The sequence below is a fragment of the Rhinolophus sinicus genome, chromosome 3 (genome assembly GCF_057876585.1).
Source record: "Rhinolophus sinicus isolate RSI-liver-muscle chromosome 3, RSI-T2T, whole genome shotgun sequence".
Classification (NCBI taxonomy): Eukaryota; Metazoa; Chordata; class Mammalia; order Chiroptera; family Rhinolophidae; genus Rhinolophus; species Rhinolophus sinicus.
In genome coordinates this window covers 92132978-92150274 of record NC_142503.1, presented here as the reverse complement: position 1 = coordinate 92150274, position 17297 = coordinate 92132978, and the positions used below count along the sequence as shown (strand labels likewise).

Here is a 17297-nt window from a genome sequence, read left to right as displayed (position 1 = left end):
TGGAGATCTGGTGTCATTCCTGATTCCCCTCCCAACTCCTGCGAATTCTCCCGCCTAAAGTTTCTGGAATCTCCCCCAATTCTCTGTCCCCACTGGCCTCTGTACTAATTCAGGCCATCATCACCTCCGATCTGCAAGAGCCTCTTCCAATCTATACACCACAAAGTGAAAATCCCCCCTCGTGTCTCCCCATTCCAGTCCCCTTAACGTGATTTTGAGGCCACAGCAGGACATCTGCTCCCTCCTCAGCTTGCTTGCTTAGCAGCCGTGCATGACTGAGCTACCCACGAGCTCAGCTCAGCCCTCCCACATGCTGGAGGCCTGGGTCACATGCCCACACAGCATCCCATGCGACACAGAACTGGCCCTTTTGTTTGTCCCTGATCAGACCTGGAGCTCCCTGAAGGCAACGGCTGTCGGTGTCTTGCTCACCATCATCCTCATTGCCTTGCAAAGTGTACTTACGAATCCTTTGGCTTTAGCACTTAGTTGGTGTTCAATAAACATCTGCTACAGAAAGCTGAATACTGCCTCGTGGGACTTGCCCTGGTTAATTTCTAAGGGTGCTCTCAATATTGAGAGATGTTAACGTACGGTAATTGTAGCCCGCTTAGTCAAGTGTGACTACTAATAAACAAATTAGCTTCCGAAGTGGAGGAGAAAACATGTTTTCCGATGATGACTCCAAAGGAAACATTTCCACGCAGTTCATGTTCCATGTAGCTGGAAACCAGACTTAGTTCTAGTCCTGCTTCCAACGGCACAATAGCACATCACCCCTCTAACTCAGTTTAATAATTTGTTTTTTCCAAAAGATAAATGTTGGAAGCAGAGAAGTGAATTTAAAATAGTAATGGTGGGCCGGCCCGGTGGCTCAGGAGGTTGGAACTCTGTGCTCCTAACGCCGGCCGAAGGCTGCTGGTTCGATTCCCACATGGGCCAGTGGGCTCTCAACCACAAGGCTGCTGGTTCGATTCCTCGAGTCCCACAAGGGATGGTGGGCAGCGCCCCCTGCAACTAACAATGGCAACTGGACCTGGAGCTGAGCTGCGCCCTCCACAACTAAGACGGAAAGGACAACAACTTGACTTGAAAAAAGTCCTGGAATTACACATTGTTCCCCAATAAAGTCCTGTTCCCCTTCCCCAATAAAATATTTAAAAAATAAAATAAAATAAATAAAATAGTAATGGTATTTAATATGCTCCAAACCAGTGTTTCTCAAGGTACGGGGCAGGGGGATCTGTAATCTCCTGGGGTACTTGTTTCAAATGCCTATTTTGGGCCTGAACAGTTTTGAATTGGAGTCTGGGGTGTGAGCAGGGCGTCTGGAGTTTTTAGGCAGGTCCTCGGCTGGCACTGCTGCACAGTGGGCATCATTTTAGCCGTCTCCAACGAACGTAACTAACTGCATCTGTCTACTTAGTTCTTCCTGCCACAGAAGCAGTGTTTCGGGCATGAACAGCTTTCAGTCGCTGGGACTTGGACCGTCACCTAACTGACATTCATTGAGCATCTGTTTTGTCCCAAGCACTGTGCTGGCACTAGGGGTGTGGCACAGAGCAGGACAAGCAGGTCCTCGTGCTTACGGAGCTCAGAGGTAAGTCTGGGGTGTAGGGGGTGCTGGTGTGGCAGAGGAAACAGTGATGGGCACTATGGAAGAAAAGGAAACAGAACAGTCGTGGGTGGGTGGGTGGAAAGCAGAGGCCTGCAGGTGCAGAGTTCCTGAGGCAGGAACATGCCAGACATGCGGCTGTGGGGAGCAAGAGGGCACCAAAGGAGGGGCAGGGCTAGATAATGAACAGTCTTGCAGCTATTTCAAAGGTGAGGGAAGCCATTAGGGACTTACCACAGAGGGGTGACAAGATCTGGTTTCTACTTTGTAAGATCACGGCTGCTGCGTGGAGAACAGATTTGTTTCTGGGGGGTGGGCATAAGGAGAAAAAGCCCCTGGCACCCATCCAAGCTAGCGATGCTGGTGGTGTGGTGTGGCCGGGGGTGAATGGGCAGAGATGAGAGTGAGCAGGTGTAGGACCTGCTGATGAAGGGGTGTGGGGAGGGGCTGAGAAAAAAACAGGAACCAAGAAGGACCCTGATTCCCACGTCAGGGGCTTGAGCAACTTACCTGGGCGGGAAGATGGTGGAGGAATGTGCTTAGGGGGTGAAAAGCTTGTTTTTCTTAAAGGGCACGGTGCCCATTAGACATCCAACGGGAGGTGGTAGGCAGGCAGAGTCTGAGGCTCCAAAGGGAAGTTGAATCCACAAACCCAGAAGAAGGCATCAGTGAGGACGGTATTTAAAGCCATGGACTAGATAAGATCTTGGCCTGAGTGTCGACAGATGACAGCGCTGAGTCCCCCCAGAGAAGCAAGCAAGGGAAGGACAGAAAGCCGGAGGCAGTACTGTCAGGAATGCTGAGAGGAGTGTGCAAAATTGTATGAAGGCCACGAAGGGGCTGGAGTTGGTGAGAGGAGGACTTCACGGAGTGATGGCGATGATGCTACTGGGAGAGGGGTGAGGGCAGAGGTGGGAGTGAGCACAGAGAGCTCCCGGGGCATGTGGCTGACAAGGGAGGAGAAATGCGTGACGGAGGACGACACAAGGGCTTCTGTTGTTTCACCACGGAGACCCCAGCGCCGCTTCCTGATGGGAGAGGCCAGATCAGGAAACCGGAGGGGAGCTCTGCACTGTACCGAGAGGGAAAGCAGGGCGCACTGGCCCGGATGCCTCTGGCTGCTGGATGCAGGGGGGGAGGGGGCACGAGGGTTTGGCCTGAAGCTTCTGCTTTCTCCCTGCTCTGGGACACAGTAACTTGCTGGGGTGGGGCTAAGGAGAGAGGACATGCAAAAGTGCTCTTTAGAAAGTGGGACCATGATTATACTAGGGAAGACCTAAGGATGGTGGGGAGTGCTGGGTTCCCACGTGCTATCTGTGGTCCTACATTCCAGGCGGGACTCCTCAGTCCAGCGGCCTGATTCTCCTGGGGAGATACAGCCATACCCGACAGTTCCTCGCTTTAGGAAAGACATCTCTGTAAGTCCAGGCTTGTGCACGCAGCTCACTTCCTCTCTGACTGATTCTCATTATTCCCGGTATGTTCTGTCCTCCACAGTCGCCCAGAACACTGACGTAGGGAATACCAAACCACCAGGGAAATACAGGGCTGGCTTCCCATGAGCTCTCAACGTCAGGTCACATCTGCTGATCGATACATAACCTTGTTTTATGTGTTTCTGTTTTGAGACACCTTTGTTAATAAATAGGTATTATGGACTCATGAACGCTGGACTCTCAGCCAACAGCACTGTAACTCATGCCTGAATGAAGCTTTTCTCAGGCTCACCACCGCCTTCTTGCACTTAAGAACACTATTAGACGGCACTTTGGCACTACACTTGGGGGCCATTTTAAACAGAAATCACCAACAGAAAGCAAAAAATGCAAAAACCCTGTCATTACATAGAAAAGTTTGAGCTGAAACAAGAAGGCAGAGCATCACCGTGTCTCACCTCAGCTGGGAACGTGTGCATCAGGCAACTCAAATTTTTGCTACTCTGCGCATGTCTGCAAATGACCGCAAAATCACCAGTGTTAATTTTGGGGTTACAAATAAATTTTAGTGAATTCACAAACACAGAACTTGTGAAAAGTGAGGATCAATTGTATTTAAAACTATGACATATTATGACATACTATCATATTATTATACACACAAATGCTCCAGGGGGCTTATTAAAGGAGGTGCAGCCCTTAGGAACCCCTCCCCCCTCCAGGTCTGGGCAAGTTTCTTCCCCAGAGCAGGACGGGGCTGATGCATCCTGGAGTTGCACTACCCAGGTTCAAAGGCCAGCTCCACCACTTACTTGCTGGGTGACTTGGGCAAGTTTCCAGACCTCTGGTAAATCTATATGGGGCAGCTAATTAAAGGGTAAAGAGTATTTTAACACAAATAACTCGGCCTGACATAGGGCTGTCACTGAGTGCTCTTTAAACATTTGGTGAATGAGTGAACAAAGGCCTAACTTACCTAGTAAAAAAGAACTCTTACATGAGACAAGTTATGCATACCTTTGTTTTTCCATTTAGATCTCTCCTTACTCACGAGCTAATCAATAAGGGCATTATTTAATGATTTTCCCCTAATCATGGCTTTTTTGAGGGGAGGGGGTCCTTTCAGTATCATCCACTCACTTCTCATTGATGACACCTAATTGTTTCTCTTTCCCAAATAAACAATACCTGGAAGAAGAAAGACTGAGACTCATCCAACCTAAGGTATTGAGGACCCCTTAAAAACTCAGAAACTGCCAGAGGACATTTCCTACCGAAACATCACCTTCTGAAATCTAGTAAAGATGTAAAACACCCTGCCTGGTATCCTATTTGTTTAGTCTTCTGCTCACTTGTCCAACACACATCTCACTAAGCTCTTGGTCAGGTGCACTGGGCAGAGGCAGGAAGTGACTCATTCGGAGTTTCCTGTCTCATCAGAGGTAGGGTCAGGGCTCGAACCCAGGTCTTCAGGCTCCACTCTGATACCCTCCCGTCTCCAGTGCAAGACAACACCCACGAGATCCAGGCTGCAGACTCAAGAGCTGTGACACACAGTCTGGGGGGAGATAAAGAAACCAACAGGTCAAATGCAGGGGAACAAAAAAACACAACACAAATAACCAGCCAGTCCCTGACCAAAGAGAAACACAGGTTTCAAAACGTATGGCCAGGGTGTGTGCTAATTTATTAGGGCTGACTTTCCATTTCAGCTTCCTGGGAAAGAAAAATTCCTGAACTGCTGAATTCAGGAATTCCTGAAAGGACAGAAGTCACCACAGGTACCTGGCTCAGAGCGGGGCCAGGGAAATCAATACTACAAAGTGCAAGAAGAGTAAAACGTTTCTTGTTTCCCTTCACTCAAAACCATGATTTCCTTAATCCTATCAAACTCCATAAAAGGCACAAAATATTTTTAGAAACTTGGAGTTGGAGATAAATAATCCAAAAAGTGAGTAAAAGTTTCTAATCAGAAACCACCTCTTTCCTTCCTGTTGCCTAAAAGGCAACCTCCCATTTTCTGTTTAGATTCCCTTTGACCTCAGGATGAAAAAGCAGCTTTTGGCCAATGGGTCCCCCTCCCTGCCAGTCCCGTTAGGATTCCCCATGCCCTCTATTCTGTTCACCCCAGCCCACATTCTCTACCTGCTTCTTTTTCTAGTCTAATTCTTTTCCCAAAAGCTCTTTTCAGGCATCAGTTCCCTTGGCCCAGCCCCTCCCCCGTTACGTCCCACATCTCCCTTCCCATGTTTTGTTTTTTTGTTTTTTTCCTTCCCCTTATTCCCCGCCCCCCACTCCAGTTCAAGCCGTTGTTTCTCAGTCTAGTTGTGTAGGACACAGCTCCCTGGCCCATGCTGGTGTTATGAGCCTTGCCCCCTGCCCCCCTCCCCCGCCAGTCTTAGCTGTAGAGGGTGCAGCTCACTGGCCCACACTGGCCCATGTGGGAATCGAACCTGCGACCTCCGTGTTAGGAGCATGGTGCTCCAACCACCTAAGCCACCGGGCCGGCCCCCTCCCTTTGGACATGCCCAAGGCTTCCCAAAACACATGGTGTACTGGGAGCTGCTGGGCAGGAGTATATGTTCTGAGGTGCAGTCTGCACCCTCAGCTGAAGGAAATGGAAGTCAGGCCCAGAACCAAAACCATTTCCCTCAGTGAATCTGGGAACAGGCCCGTCACCTCATTTCACAGCCTCCCCTATAGCTTTCACATTTCACAGGTCCAAACAAAACCTACAGTTTTTCTGTTTTTTACTAAATACACATTCCTTTCACAGAAACCAGCCCCAAACTCATCACTCAAAATATGTGAGAACAGGCATGAGGGGCAGGCGGTTATACATCTCTCCCCTTTGGCAGGAAAATGAATGGACGCTGCTCAGCAACGTCCCTGAGTGTCCAGGAACTGGTGGTCTGTGCCGCAGGCTCGGAGTCCTGCGACAGGCAGGGCTGTGAGCAGTTAGATGGCTTCCCATGTGCTTCTCTCCAGCGAGGCCTTGGGAGAGAAAGTGAGTGGAAACAGCCTCCTTTCCCCTCGGGCGGGGTGGAGGGTTTTCTGGGGCGCTGGGCCCCACACTGTCACCGCCCCGTGAGGAAGCTGGGCTCCTCCTCCTCTTCCTCCGTCCCAGACGCCTCCTCAGAGCTGCTGGACGGCTGCTCCCGGGACTGACTGGATCCTGTAATCGCACGACACCCAGATTAGAGACATGCAAATTCACTCAGAGAATCAAGGGGCGCTTTAGAAAAGGTGGGGTACTGAGGAAACAGTGGAATTGGCTGTTCCTACACAGGCAGCGAGGAGCCACACGAGGTCCCCATTCATCAGTCCCCAGCGCCACGCCCCCGGTATGAAGCATTGGTCACAGAGCTGCCCTACCACTGCCTGCGGGTGGACCTCATCCCCGTGTCCAGCAGCACCCCCAAGAGCCTGACACCCCACAGATTGAGCCCCACTGCTTGCATATGCTGCTCACTGCCATCCTGGCAGGACAACCCCCTAGCCAGGCAGCCGTTTAACATTTAACACTGACAGCGCTGCTGCCGATGGCTCAAGCTCTCACGCTGCAGTCTGCAGAAGGAGTTTCAAATACTGTAGCAGAGGGCTCTGCCCACAACAAACATGCCGGCTTCCCGGCTCTTCCCACAGACCCACTGTGAGTGCAGCTCTGAGTTCCAGCGTTTTCCCTGGCATGACTGCCTGTACCCACAGTGCCTGAGCTGCCAAAAGCAGAGCATAAAGACAACTGGTTTGCAACTTCTCCCTCTTCTTGGGGACAGGCGGTGGGTGAGAGCTGGACCACGGCAGAGCCAGAGCCCAGAAGCAGCAGCAGTCCTTCAGCTCCCAGGCTACCCCAGGAGGCCATGTGCAGGCGGTGGGGCTCACCTAGGCCCATTGGTTTCTCCTCCCTCCTGATGCGCGGGCACCCCCAGAGCCCACAGGCACCCAGAGCTTTGCTCCTGCTGCCCTCACAGGGTCAAAGAGCTTGCTGAACACCTATGTGTTCCAGGTTCCGGTCTTCACCGTCCTGTTTAACTCTAACAGTCGTCTATGAGGTAAGTACCACTACCATACATCCACTTTACAGATGAGGAATAAAGCTCAGAGAGGTTAAGTAATGTGCTAGGAAAACAAGGACCCAGGATTCAAACCTGGGCTATTTGACTCTCCAGGCATCTGCCTGTCTTGCCTGCAGAAATGCCTATGGAAACTCAGGCAAAAGAAAAGCAAGCTGGAGACATGAGTGAGGCGAGCATACTGAACAGATAAACAAAATGTAGTCTATCCATATAATTCAATATTATTTGGCCTTAAAAAGGAAGGAAATTCTGACACTTGCTGCAACATGGATGAACCTTGAGGATATTACGCTGAGTGTGACGGGCAAGTCACAGAAAGACAAATACTCTATGATTCCTCTTATATGAGGTACTTAAAAGAGTCAAAATCATAGACAGAAAGTAAAGTGGTGCTTGCCGGGAGCTGGCAGAGGGGAGTGGGAAGTTATTGTTTAACAGGTATAGTTTCCATTTTGCAAGATGAAGAGCTATGGGGATGGATGGTGGCACAACAATCTGAATGTGTTCAACACCACTGAACTGTACACTTACAATGGTGAATTCTATTATGTGTATTTTACCACAATAAAGAAAAAGGGCATACTATGGAGAAATCGAGGGAAAAACCAGAAAGGGATCAAAAACCGAGCTCCGAGCTCCCTGGACTCAGGGCAGCACTCCCCACGCTTTCACGTCATGGCATGTGTGGAAAAGGACAGTATTTCTATGGCACATGGGGCAGCTGGGCCAAGGCCTCGGGCACTCAGGCTCCAGCCTGAAGGCCGAGGGGATCAGGGCCTTGCCACTTGCAGCCCGTCACCATATGCCAGCTGGGGAGCTCTGTTCTAGACTGGGCTACAAGGCTGACACTGCTCATTATTTTTGTTTTGTTCCGTAAGTTAGCACATTCTATCTGCCAAGAACCACTCCCACATAGGTCTGAACACAGCAGGACAAGAGCGTAGGATTTGATCTTTAATTCTGATCTTAATGGAACAGTAAAATATTGGATATTTGTGAAACAGGGTGTTTTGGATGCTGAGATGCTGATTAACAGAGGAGGGCTCAAAACATTCCCTGTGACTGAGAAGCCCCTGAAGACACAGTACCTCACTTAACAGTACATACACTTGGTTCCCGTGTGGGAAACGTGCTGCCAGGGCCTGAGAGCACCTCACAGGAGAGACCTTGGAATCTGAGGCACGTTCAGGTCATTCGGGGATTCCACAAAATTATTTCAACCGTTCATTTCTTCAACATAAATAAATAATAAGTAAAGTGTTTATTACACCTATGCTTAAGGTTGAGGACATAAGAATTTAAAATTAAAACAAGACATGGCTAAAATTTAAAAAATTCACAACACCAACCGCTGGCAAGGATGTGGAGCAAGAGAAACTCTCATTCCTTGGTGATGGAAATGCAAAATGTACGACCCCCTTGGAAGATAGTTGAGTTTATTACAAAGCTAAATATAGTCGCATCATATGATCCAACAATCACCTGAATATACTCAACAGACCTGAAAACTTGTACCGATACAAAAAGCATCACAGAAAATGTTTGTAGCAGCTTTATTCAGAGTCACCAAAAACTAGACACAACCCAGATGTCCTTTGATAGGTGAATGGATAAACAAACCGTGGTCCATCCATGTGACAGAATACTGTTCTGTAACAAAAACGAACGAGCTGTAGAGCCACACAAGGACACAGATGGATCTTAAATGCATTCTGTTAAGTGAAGGAGGAAGCCAGCCTGAAAAAACTACATCCTACATGATTCCAACCAAATGACACCATGGAAAAGGCAGAACTGTAGGGATGGTAAACAGATCAGGGGTTGCCAGGGATTGGGAGTGGGGAGGAGGTTGAACAGGTGAAGCACAGGGGATTCTTTTTTTTAAGGCAGTGAGCCTAGTCTAAATAATATTGTAATGGTGAGTACATAACACTACGCATTTGTCAATATTCATGTAACTTCACAGCACAAAGAATAAACCTTGATGTATGCAAATTTTAGGACGTCAGGGATCCCAAAATGAAATGCAAAATGTGACATATGAATCCAACCGTATTACAAATCAATGAAACCTCTGTGAAGGGGGTGGAGGAAAGGTGCTCGCCTAAATAATTTTAGAAATAGTGGAGTGTGTAAGACTAAAGGCAAAAAGAACTCTACATAGCACTGTACTCTAGCTAATATAGCTGTTTCCCATAGGTAACAGGTTAACAATTCTGAAACCACTGTCTGTGTATACTGGAACTGAATAATTAGATAAATGGATGGTGGATGGTGGGAGCCAGGTTACTCACTGCTGGAGTGGGAGGTTACAGGCAAACATGCTGAAAAGGCTAGAATGATCCATGTGGCAATGATTTAGAGGTGGAGACATCAGTATGAACTCACCTTTAGATTAATACAGATACCAAAGAGTACATATAGAAATACCTATAAGTATGTGTATATACCCTGTTTAGTACACACACACATATATATTTCCTTGCTCTATCAGTTCATAGGGCCTAAAAACAGCAATACCCTAGTGGTAAAGAACACATCTAGTTCCCAGATGTTGGTTTCTCGTATCATTCTCCAATAAAAGGAACCAGGACTTCTTGGAGAAATGACTGATTCTAGGTCTGGAAATACACAAGATAAGCCTGGAATATCTTGTAGTGCCAGAAAGTAAGGAGGTGCTAAAGCCCCATCCCACCCAAACAACAACAACAACCACACACACACACACACACACACACACACACGCACGCACGCATGCAGGCAGGCACGCACTGATGGGAGTATGGAAAAGGGACACAGGAGCCAAATGAAAGTGCTCCCAATGGCCAAGCTGGAATAATTTGAGCAACAAAATAAAGTAATACTGGATTAAACTTAAAGAATAAACATCCACGAGTCCAACATCCATACAAATAAATAAATAGGGGTGAAGAAACAAATCTCCTGTGTAGAATTCCAAATAATTTCTGCGGCCACTCCCTCGTGGAAGGGCTGCATAACTCTCCACTCCTTAAGTGTGGGCTGTACAGAGTGACTTCTTTCCAAATGACACTGTGCAAAAGCCAAAAGAGCACAAGTGTGGGCAGGGAAGAAACTAGTCATTTACAGTAGAGAATCTTGCTAAGCACGGCCTTAGTTAGCAAGGTGATCAAGGTCAGTATCAAGTCGTCTTGAAGTACACAGCACTGATTTGGTAAGAACGGTACTTTATCTCTGTAGCCTTCCTCCCCAAAATAAATAACTCCAGTCTAACCATGAGAAAAAAATCTGACAAATCCCAATTGAAGGATATTCTACAGAACATATGACCCTCAAAATTCTCAAAGTCGGGCGGCCGGATGGATCAGTTGGTTAGACCGTGAGTTCTGAACAACAGGGTTGCCAGTTGGATTCCCACATGGGCCAGTGAGCTGCACCCCCACCCCCGCAACTAGATTGAAGGACAACGACTTGGAACTGATGGACCCTGGAGAAACACACACTGTTTCCCAATTTAAAAAAAAAAAATTTCTCAAGGTCATCAAAAACAAGCAAAGTCTGAGAAACTGTCACAGCTAACAAGAGCCTAAGGAGACATGATGATTAAATGTAATGTGATATCCCGGATGGGATTCTGGAAAACAAAAAAGACATTAGGTAAAAACTAAGAAAATCTGAATAAAGTATGGACTTTAGCTAATCCATGTTTCAATACCGGTTGATTATTGTGACAAATGAACCATATTAACTTAAGATGTTAACAACAGGGGAAACTGGGTGTATGGGAATTCTTTGTGCTATATTATCTTTGCATTTTTTCTCTAAATCTAAAATCATTCTAAATCAAAAAGTTTATTAAAAAAAAAAAAAGCACTGTCCTACCCTCATGGAACTGAGATGACAGTTGAAGAGATAAGCATGTTATGTGATTTAGCAGATTCTATAACCAAACCCTTCTGGGAGCGAGGTGGAGAGAAAGGCTCGATCAGCTAGGATGGGGGTGGGGGGACGTTAGGAAAGGCTTTACAAAGAAGAAAACATTGACAGAGGAAGGTGCAGGACGAGTATATGTTCTCCAGCAGATGGGGAGTAAGGTAGCACGAAACAGAAAAGGGCAGAGGCCTGGACACGCGCAGCAAGGAGGACGAGCGGAGGTATAAGCTTGGTGAGAGCAGAGCCTGATGGCAGGGAGTGGCCAGACCAAACTGGTGGTGAAACGACACAGAAAAGGCCGCACAGGGAGTGCCAGGATCGCAGGGGCTGCTGACTAGGTTGCAAGCAGGATCACCTCGTGGGTAAGGCCACAGCCAGTAGTGACACATTATCTGGGATCAAATCCCACCCCAGCACTCACTCCCTCTAGCTCTGCGGGTGCCGTCGCCGCTTGGTGCCTAAGGTCCCTAGAATGGTTTTAGATTTATAGAAAAAATACAAAGACAGTATAGTACAAACAATTCCAATACACCTCGTTTCCCCTACTGTTAACATCTTAAGTTAATATGGTTCATTTGTCACAATAATCAACCAATACTGAAACATGTATTAGCTAAAGTCTGTACTTTATTCAGATTTCCTTTGTAAAATGGGGCTAACACCTGCCTGTCACAGGGCTGCTGTGAGGCCCGTTACTTAATACCTGCAAAACATGTAGAACTGGGGGAACATACATAATAAATGTTCAGTAAATGTCAGCTGTTGTTATTACACAAGCAGAAGCACAAATGACAACCCCATCTGTTTTAAAAAGAGCTTTGGAGGCTGTACACAGGGGGGAGAGGGGGGAGGTGGGGGAGGTGGGGGAGGTGGGGGTGGGGAGGTGGGGAGGGAAGAGAGTGGAGGCTGCTACCACGTCCTGCTAGATCTGGATCTGTATTTTTTAAGGTCTTTACTAAATCCTCAGTTTTTACTAAGACCTCTGAAGTCATATTCTTATCCATGGGGGAGGAATAACTTTTAAAAGCCAGTGCCGGCCAGGATATGGCAAAAGTGCACATCGCTGCGTACTGCTGGTGACAGTAAAAACTGGTACTACTTCTTTGGAAAGAAAAGGGCAATACATTTCAAGAGCCATGAAATATTTTTAGACTCTGTGCTCTAGTCATTCCCACTGCTATATTATCTTAAGAAAAACACCCAGAAAGGGGGAAGACAGGTACGTAATATTCACTAAAGTATCTCCTAAAGGAGACAAAAACTAGAACCAACCTAACGTTTAACAAAAGGGAAAGGGTTACGTATATCACGGCACGTTAACTGATGGATATTATCAGTCACTGGAAAAATTATAAAGGACTGGAAATGCTTATAATGTTAAATAAAATAAAATCGGAAACTGCTCATACAAGATGATTATAACTATGTACAAATGACATACGTATATTGAGAAAGATTAAAAGAAAATGGAGAGAAAGGTGATCTATTAGAATAATATTTGAGCTTTTTCCATTACATAATATTTTAAAAATCCAAGAACCTGAGATTTTATTTGCAGAATATAGGAATACTAGATAAAATGCCACTAAGTGTAATTGAAACTATTAACTTTTTTTTAACCAGATGAATGACTAGACTAGGAAAAAAATCCCTCGTACTATGGAATTGCAAGAACATGGGAAAATATTTGTGATACAATGTTATGTGATAAAACTAGGACAACCCAAAATATAGTTTATATAAACAGGTTTTACATAATGTATATTTTAAAATTGAAATAAAAGAAATGTCAAAATGTTAAAGCGATTACTTTAGTAAGGATTATAGATAATTTATTATTTTTGACTTTATTATTTTCTGCATATTTCTAAAATTTCTAAAATAACCATTACTACCTTATTTTCAAAAGACAAGGGATGTAGATAGTTTTCCAACATATGTAAGAATTTTGGCATTGAAACAAACAGTTCAATCCAAAATATACTGAGTACTTTCTGAACACCAGATACCAGTTGAGGTAAGTTTTAATTGGGGGCAGTTTTATTCCCCTCCCCCACTAGGGAACCAGTTGGCAATGTCTGAAGACATTTTTGCATGTCAGTGACCAAGGGGAGGATGGGTGCTACTGGTATTTAGTGGGTAGAGGCCAGGATGCTGGTAAATGTCCTACAATACACAGGATATAGCCCAGATAGGAAAGAATTTTCTGGCCCTACATGTCAATTCAACAGTCCTGAGGCTGAGAAACTGCTCTTAATATACCTAGTATTAAATCATCTTAAGGTCACCCAGCATTTCTTTGGTAGGCAGGCCTATGTTAGGACAAGTAACACTGGTGTTAGAAACATCATTTTGGGAGTTCAGGACTTCATAATAATCCAAATTGGCTTAATGCCACCCCACGGTGTCATTTACACACGAGTCCCACGCTGCATGGTGTCTTCACTGAACTACTGGACCAGTATGGACAACAAGTGGGGATATGTTCTCCCTAACAACAGAACGGAACTCCTAGCCAGCTGCCCCTAGCTGCCTTTTACAAGAGCCAAAAAGCTTGAGTGATTTACCTCCAAGTCCATCGAGAACCCGATGGCGCACACACGCCCCCTTGTGGCACAACAGGGAATCACGACATTAAGTTTCTATTCATTTCAAACAGGCACTTAGAAAATCTATTTTCTCTTTCACAAAATGAAAAATTAGGAACACTGAGAAGGCGAGGTAAAAGGCACACAAACCATTTTTATAAGTTATCCCTATAGCATTCTCGATTGTGCTCATTTGGTAAGAAGCATATACAACCGTGTATAATTACTAATCATTTTTTAATATGTGCTGGTGCTAACTTCACAATGAAGTCTAAGAACAGGGCCCATGCACTTTAACAATGATTTTCAAAGTTGTTTGACTAAAGCCCACAGCCCACAGCCCACATAGCAACTGAAAGAAAGGTTCACAAAATATTTATGCCGAGTGTGATGCAGCAGGGTATCTTCTGGTCTATTTTATTGTTTGAAAAACACAGTGGCTGCAAACTCTAAAATGATTTCATGACCCAGTGAGTACAAGCACCTCAGTTTGAAAAAGACACTGTGTGACTATGATGTGACTTCATGATGTGACATGGGCACAGAACAGTCATCTTTTTGATAGAAGTGAAGCTCAGGACAGGGGGGACCCAGTGAAAAGGCACACGGCCATTTTCAGCAAGTTGAAGGCTCTGGATGAAATCTGCCTGCAGGTACTAAAACCCGTTGTATGACCGCAAATATTCCTGATAGCCTTGGGCATATGACTTCACTCATATGTGGGATATAAAACTGAAAGCAACAAAGGAACAAGACAAAGAAACAAAAACCCATAGACAGAGATAACAGTTTGGTGGTTACCAGAGAATAAGGAGGGTGGGGGGATGGTAGAAGAAGGTAAAAGGGATCAAATATATGGTGATGGAAGGAGAACTGACTCTGGGTGGTGAGCACACAATGTGATATATAGATGATGTTTTATAGAAATGTACACTTGAAATCTATATAATTTTACTAACCATGTCACCCCAATAAATAAATTTTTAAAAAAACAAAAAAAAAAGTAAAAAAAAAGTACAAACTCAAGTAAACTAACTTCCGATTCTTATTCTGAAAGGGTTCTTAGATTTATTGGTGAGGGATTCCCCCCTACCCCTACCAATATGATATATCTTCATTACAGCAAGGCATTTGGCAGAATTATCAAATTGCAGAATTTTAGATCCAGAAAGAGCTTATCATTTTATAAGCTAAAAAAAAAAAAAAAAAAATCGGCTCAAACATGAGAAGCCAGGTGCTTGAGGTAAGGGTGAGCCAGAGTCAGAGCTGAGCCTAGAACTTACATCTACTGTACTTACTTCACGACCTCCAATTACCTCTTAGTTTCCTATGACATCTCTGTAAGTAAGATGAAACAAGGGTGAGTCTAGCTGACTCTGAGCTGGAGAATAACTCCACCCAGAGTCTTAGTGAACAGGTGTGTGCCAGCCTAGATGGAGCTCTCTAGTAGATGCTTGAGGGCTCTGGCCCAGTTTGGCTCAACATTTTTACCAATGACAAAGGAAATATGTTTATTAAACCTGTCCATGACAACACCAGAAAGACATGGTAATAGGCTGAATTCCAGAATTGAAAAGGATTTGGGAAACCTGAATCAACAGAGCCAATAACACCAAGTTAAAATACAAAGAGCTGAATGTAAAGTCCTGCATTTGGATTCAGGAAAACATATAGAGGGTCCCAGGTAAGATAGAGGAAGTACTCAACTCCGTCTCTCCACTACAACTCTAGAACGGGAACAGAATGCATGGATTCCAAAAAGTAAGCAGATTGGGGGAAAAGATCAGAATACAAAGTGCTCCAGGAACAGAATTGAGTTTCCTGGGTTTTTTCCCCTCCACCTCCACTATCCCCGAGCATGGACTCAGGGCGATCTAACACCCAGAAGTGGAGACTGGGCACAGACAGACAGAGCTCCAAGAGAAACCTAGTTCTGATTTGACAAATAAGAAGGGGACTCCTAATGCCCAGAGCAAGGGAAATCCTTGTATTTCTTCTCTTTTCTCCATTCTCTCACACCCCAGCTCCCAGACAATTCCACTGGTGTCACGGTGGCAACAGTGCCTGGGGCAGCAATAGCAGCTTGCAGGCACGAACACTCGGAGGGGAACTTATCTCTTTGATCACAGGATGTGGCCCTAAGATGGCCAGGCATCCCCTGCTGCTTTTCTCCTCTGTCCTCCGCCTGCTTGGCGCTGGTGCAGGTGCAGGTGCAGGAGTATGTGGCAGAGTGAGTAACTCAAGTTCCAGCTTTCAGGCTGGAGGTCTGAAAAGGGGAGCCCCAGACCAGAAATGGCTGGGGAGATCAGGGAGAGGGAGGAGATTGGAAGAGACACCACAGAGTTGCTTATGAATGCCTGGGCTCACCTGACAGTGTGTACAGATCTAGCCCTAATCATACCAAACACTTTGGGACCCGAACTCGAAGAACGAAACCCTGACTGGACACTGGGTGGCACATGCAGGACACATCTGGAGAGCACAGCAAACACTTTGAAAACCGAACTGCCGCTGGAACCACAGCGCACAGAAAGCTGGTCAGAACCCACGTTCTGAACACAACCAGGTTGACTGCCTGCTGAAACAAGTATCAACAAGCCCAGAGCCTCACAATGTAATGTTCAAGATGTCCATAGAGAATCAGGAAAACCTCAACTTGCATGGGGACACTCAACCAACAAACACCAATACTGCGATGACCCAGATGTTGGAATTACCAAATATTTTAAAGCAACAGTTTCAAAAATTTTCCAGGGAGGGAGGAAGGGTGAACACTCTTGAAACAAATGGGAAGAAAACTGAAGCAAAGAAATAGAAGGTATAAAGAAGAATGAACGGAGACTTTAGAACTTTTCTGAAAAAATATAATAATTGAGATAGAAAATTCACTGGATAGGACCGGAGCTAGCAGAACGGAGACGCCACAGGAAAGTGACAGCTTGAAGTCAAATCAATAAAATCAATAGGAATTATCCAATATGAACAAGAGACGAAAAGTAAATAAATAACTGAAAAAAATTTCCCAAATTTGACAAAAGACATATGCTACATATCCTAGTAGCTGAGTGAACTCCAAACAGGATAACCCAAAGAAATCCGTGTGCAGACACATCATAATCAAAGTGCTGATATCTAAAGAGAAATCTTGAAAGCAGCCAGAGAAAAACAATGATAGAACAATTTGAATGACTATAGATTTTTATCAGAAACCATGCAGGCCAGAGGAGTGGAACATTTCTAAAGTGCTGACAAAAAATGCCAACACAGAATTCTGTATCTAGTGAGAGTGTCCTTCAGGAACAAGGGTGAAGTAAAGATAGCCTCATATAAAGAAAAGCTAAGAAAATTCATAGCCAGCAGACCTGTTCTGACTGAATGACTAAAGGAAGTTCTTCAGACACAAGGAAATGACACCAGAAGGAAGCTTGGAACATCAGTAACAAAGGAAGAACAACAGAAAAAGTTAACTATCTGGTTGCAATGCTATACTATTCTCCTCTTGAGGTCTTTAAAATATATTTGATGATTACAAACAAAAATAGTAACATTATCTGATGTGGTTTTCAATGCACGTAGATGCAATACATAGGGCAACTACAACATAAAGAATAAAGGAAGCTATGTGGTGAAGTTTCTACATTCCAAGTAAAGTGGTGAAATACTGATTCTA

The 17297-nt window shown here is 45.3% G+C and overlaps 1 protein-coding gene across 1 annotated transcript in view; it reads right to left on the bottom strand.

Moving 5' to 3' along the window:
• Positions 1-5784: 5784 nt before the first annotated feature.
• The window catches only part of PRKRIP1 (PRKR interacting protein 1), a 31186-nt gene continuing 19673 nt past the window's right edge, over positions 5785-17297 (bottom strand). Inside the window, exon 6 of the mRNA XM_019752823.3 lies at positions 5785-6226. Within this exon, the coding sequence (XP_019608382.1) occupies positions 6129-6226 (98 nt within the window). The 3' untranslated portion in view covers positions 5785-6128. The remainder of the gene's footprint in view (positions 6227-17297) is intronic.